Source organism: Sitodiplosis mosellana, unplaced genomic scaffold (assembly GCF_009176505.1).
Source record: "Sitodiplosis mosellana isolate CC-2019 unplaced genomic scaffold, AAFC_SMos_1.0 Smas_scaffold_5277, whole genome shotgun sequence".
In the NCBI taxonomy this organism is placed as follows: domain Eukaryota; kingdom Metazoa; phylum Arthropoda; class Insecta; order Diptera; family Cecidomyiidae; genus Sitodiplosis; species Sitodiplosis mosellana.
In genome coordinates this window covers 1-3,747 of record NW_022600519.1, presented here as the reverse complement: position 1 = coordinate 3,747, position 3,747 = coordinate 1, and the positions used below count along the sequence as shown (strand labels likewise).

Here is a 3,747-nt window from a genome sequence, read left to right as displayed (position 1 = left end):
AGAATAGATTAAAGTTATCATTCGATTTGATATAGAATTCAACATATGGTCGACTTTAGCATCGGATTTTCCAAATTACTCTACTTTTGCCTAACCTTTCACTCAGTTCAGAACTTCTATTAGAACGATGTCGTCGCAGAAAAAGGTTATTAAAAAAATTCATTTTATTGAGTCGTTTTCACTTGAAAAAAATGTAATCCAAACAAACAAAAATCCAGATATTGGTCAAGTTTGAATATTTGTCTTTTTACACTTGGTTATCGTTCAATTTAGAATCTATTTCCAATAAAACACCAATTGACCGATTTTAGATTCGATGTTACAGTAAAAGTAGTCTATATCAATTACAAACAAGTATTCCGGTCGGTATGAGCAGAGAGAATGGAACTTGAAAAGCATAAAACTTGATTTTATTATTATATACTAGAAGTTGAAGTGAAATATTGTGAATAATTTCTAAGGATTGTGGAAAGGATGACAAGTAAGTGATGTTTGTCTTCAATTCTCAGTTCTAATTTAATAACTAAGCCTGAATGTTTATTCGCAATTAGAAGAAATTGGCGATAAGATGTTTGCACTATAAATTATCAACCAGACCGAGTATATGTCCAAAAATGATTATTTTTTATTCTTTCTTATAGAAAACCAAATTAAATTAACACATCTGTGAATGTTACATTTGCACACATTGAAAGTCATTATATTGTCATTACACACATTGCCACAATCATTATGTTTACGTCTATAGACCATAAGTGATCCACGGATTGATCAATGCAACGAGAAGCAAAATCAAACATAAGGAAATGGATCCACTTACAGTAAAATACTCTTTTTATATTTCTCGGAATTATGTGAATAAATTGTTTATTATTTATTTCCTTTTTTTACATTGATATAAATTTTATAAACATTTTTCCAGAATGTTCATAGCATTTGTTTAAAAATTTCGAAATATGATTTAATGCCAAGTGAAGCATACATGGCAAACAAGTAGATATCCACTGGCTACAACTAAACTGCCAATCATCGCAGGGAATGCAACTCTATAAAAAATAGAAAAATCAGACAAAATTTCTTTAAATCGATTGATTCTGAGGCGACATACTTGAAAAATTGAATAAACGTAAAACGATAGCCGTGCTGCTCAGCAACGCCGGCACATATAATATTAGCTGAAGCTCCAATTAGAGTGCCATTTCCTAAAAGAAAACAAAGGGAAATAAATATATGATGAAATTTAATTTGAGTGTGAGCAAAAAAAAATCAGGGTTTTTTTTATACCGCCTAAACATGCTCCAAAGGACAATGCCCAAATAAGCGGTTGCAAGGGTAAATTTAAGGCTGCTTTCTCTGATAACGAAATGGTGACTCTAATCATCATTGTGGTGAGTGGTATATTATCCACGAATGCCGATGCAATGGCTGAAACCCATAAAACAATAAGAATGGCAACGGCCAAACGAAACTCTTTGCTGACCATGAGAATAACGTTCTCCGTTTGTGCGCCGATCCATTCGATAAGACTGAGCTTTGCTAAACACTCCATCAAAATAAAGAGGACAGCGAAAAATAATAATGTTGACCATTCAACTCGATCTAAAATCGACTCGATGTCACGCCTATCCGCTAAAATCAGCAATAAAATAGCTCCGAGTAAAGCAGTCCAACCCAACGACAGTCGTTCAATGTATGGCAACGAGTGGAAGAAGAAACAGCACAGAACAAATGTCAAAGCCACCGAAGATTTGATAAGCAAAGCACGATTTCGAATGGGATACTAAAGGTAAAAGAGGAAAAAATGAACAAGTCGAAGTTGAACAATAACGGTCACACACACACCTTTTTCTGTAAATCGTCCAGCGTTCGTTTATAGGTTGCCGTGGAGATAGATCCACATGTAATTTTCCGTTTAAGCTCCAGCTGAAGTCTGTTGATTTTCCTCAAGAGAATTTCACGCACCAAATCTTCATCTTTTGAACTAGATGAAAGAGACTCGGCGGCTCGTTCCCATAGGACGATATCATTTCGAAGCTCTGTAATATCTTCTGGCTCAGAAACACGTAAATCATTGATGGTGCGGTATACAAAACGTAGATGGAAATAGGTTTGTATCATCACAAACACAGCGCCAATTAACATATGGATGGTGAAGTTTAAGAAATTGATGCCCTACAAAAGGTACGTGTGTACAATATTTTAAAAAATCGGAAAAAATTCTTTTCATTCTTACGCTTCTAATAACGTGTGAGTTGGAAGCAATGATTATGTTTGGTGGATCGCCCACGGGAGTTACCGCACCGCCTACATGAAAAAAATAGTGTGAAAACAATGAAATCGTTTGAAAATAAGCATGTCCCATCCCTACCAATATTTGAATAAATGATCATAGACATTAGAATCGGCACCGGATTCAATTTCATTATTTCACACAGACGAATAGAGACTGGAGCCATCAGTAGAAGTGTCGTCACATTATCCAAAATTGCAGACAGAAATGCCGTAAACAAACACAAGCAGTATATGAGAGGCCAAGGTTCACCTTTTGTAATCTATTCCAACGAAAATTGTAAGTTGAGCAAAATTGATGGAAAAGTCAAGTTTTTATTTTGAACATTCGATATAAATGAATGGGGATTGTAAAATCTTGGGTCGAATGAAACCTTAAATGCGTAAACTGCCAAATAGTCAAAGAGACCAGTCTCTGACAAGATACCAACTAAAATCATCATGCCAAAGAGTAAAAGTAGTGTTTCCACATCGATCCAAGACAAAATCTCCGGCATTGTGGGTCGTTCATTCATCAATGCCAAAATGGCAATCGACATAGTGGATGCAACCATCGCTGCGAATGTTCGATCAATAATTTCCCAAATGATCAAAACGTACAAGCTGATCAATATAATTGCCGCGTAAATAATTCCCATCGATTTGTCCATCGGTGTTGGATCGAAAGCCACATTGATCGGAAACCCATTCGGCAAATTGGTGGCAATTTCAAGCGATAAAACTGTATCATTCCATCCGATTTGTTCAAACATTTCCGCATCCAAGTGGAATATGTGCGACTTTGTCACTTCTGTTGCTCTGTCGGTGTCGTTTATATTTTCAACAATCGGTATGGTGATTGTTTTGTCGTGGAACACAACAAACGAAGAGTTCGAATGGTCAGATCCATCTTCCAAATGTTCATGCACCAACTGAACTTGAATATAAAGGAAACTAGTGGAATTGCTGTTCTCATCGGCAAACGCACCAGACACTATGACACCGAATCGAGGCTCAACTGGCACTTCATCTACAATGCAACCTAATGAATCCTGAGAAAAAGAACTTTGGTTAGATATATCAAACAAAACACAATTCCACTCACTTTTGTTTTGGCCGATTGGAATTGAAATTTGATGATATTTCAACACTTTTTCATCCTTCGACATCAGAATGCCTGTGAATAAGATCCAAACACCTACCAGCAGTGCGATTTTTATCATATTCAATACATTATGCTTATGATTTTGAACTGAAGGTATTTTCCCATTGTCCCTGTAAGTAAGAGATGAGGATTATTTCTAGTTTCTAATTGGAATTAAATGTCTGTCCAAGGAATGATGTTCACATAGATTGCCACAAAAAATAATGTAGTTTTATATAATAAAAGTCGTCTCACCCATTTTGTAGTAGATCAATTCCGTCTTCACAACTATTCTGCAAATTAATTGTAGTGGATCCATCGTCCGGAGCCATGTT

The 3,747-nt window shown here is 35.8% G+C and overlaps 1 protein-coding gene across 1 annotated transcript; it reads right to left on the bottom strand.

Annotated features, from left to right (window-relative positions):
• Nucleotides 1–832: 832 nt before the first annotated feature.
• LOC129572610 (P protein-like) lies at nucleotides 833–3,741 on the bottom strand. Its single transcript, XM_055452613.1, has 9 exons — nucleotides 3,668–3,741; nucleotides 3,374–3,543; nucleotides 2,664–3,310; nucleotides 2,369–2,552; nucleotides 2,234–2,304; nucleotides 1,843–2,172; nucleotides 1,285–1,780; nucleotides 1,109–1,202; nucleotides 833–1,046 (listed from the first exon to the last, which is right to left on the bottom strand). Exons 2-9 carry the CDS (start codon nucleotides 3,489–3,491, stop codon nucleotides 962–964), a joined length of 2,025 nt encoding a protein of 674 aa, XP_055308588.1. The 5' UTR covers nucleotides 3,492–3,543; nucleotides 3,668–3,741; the 3' UTR covers nucleotides 833–961.
• Between the last annotated feature and the right edge of the window lie 6 nt (nucleotides 3,742–3,747).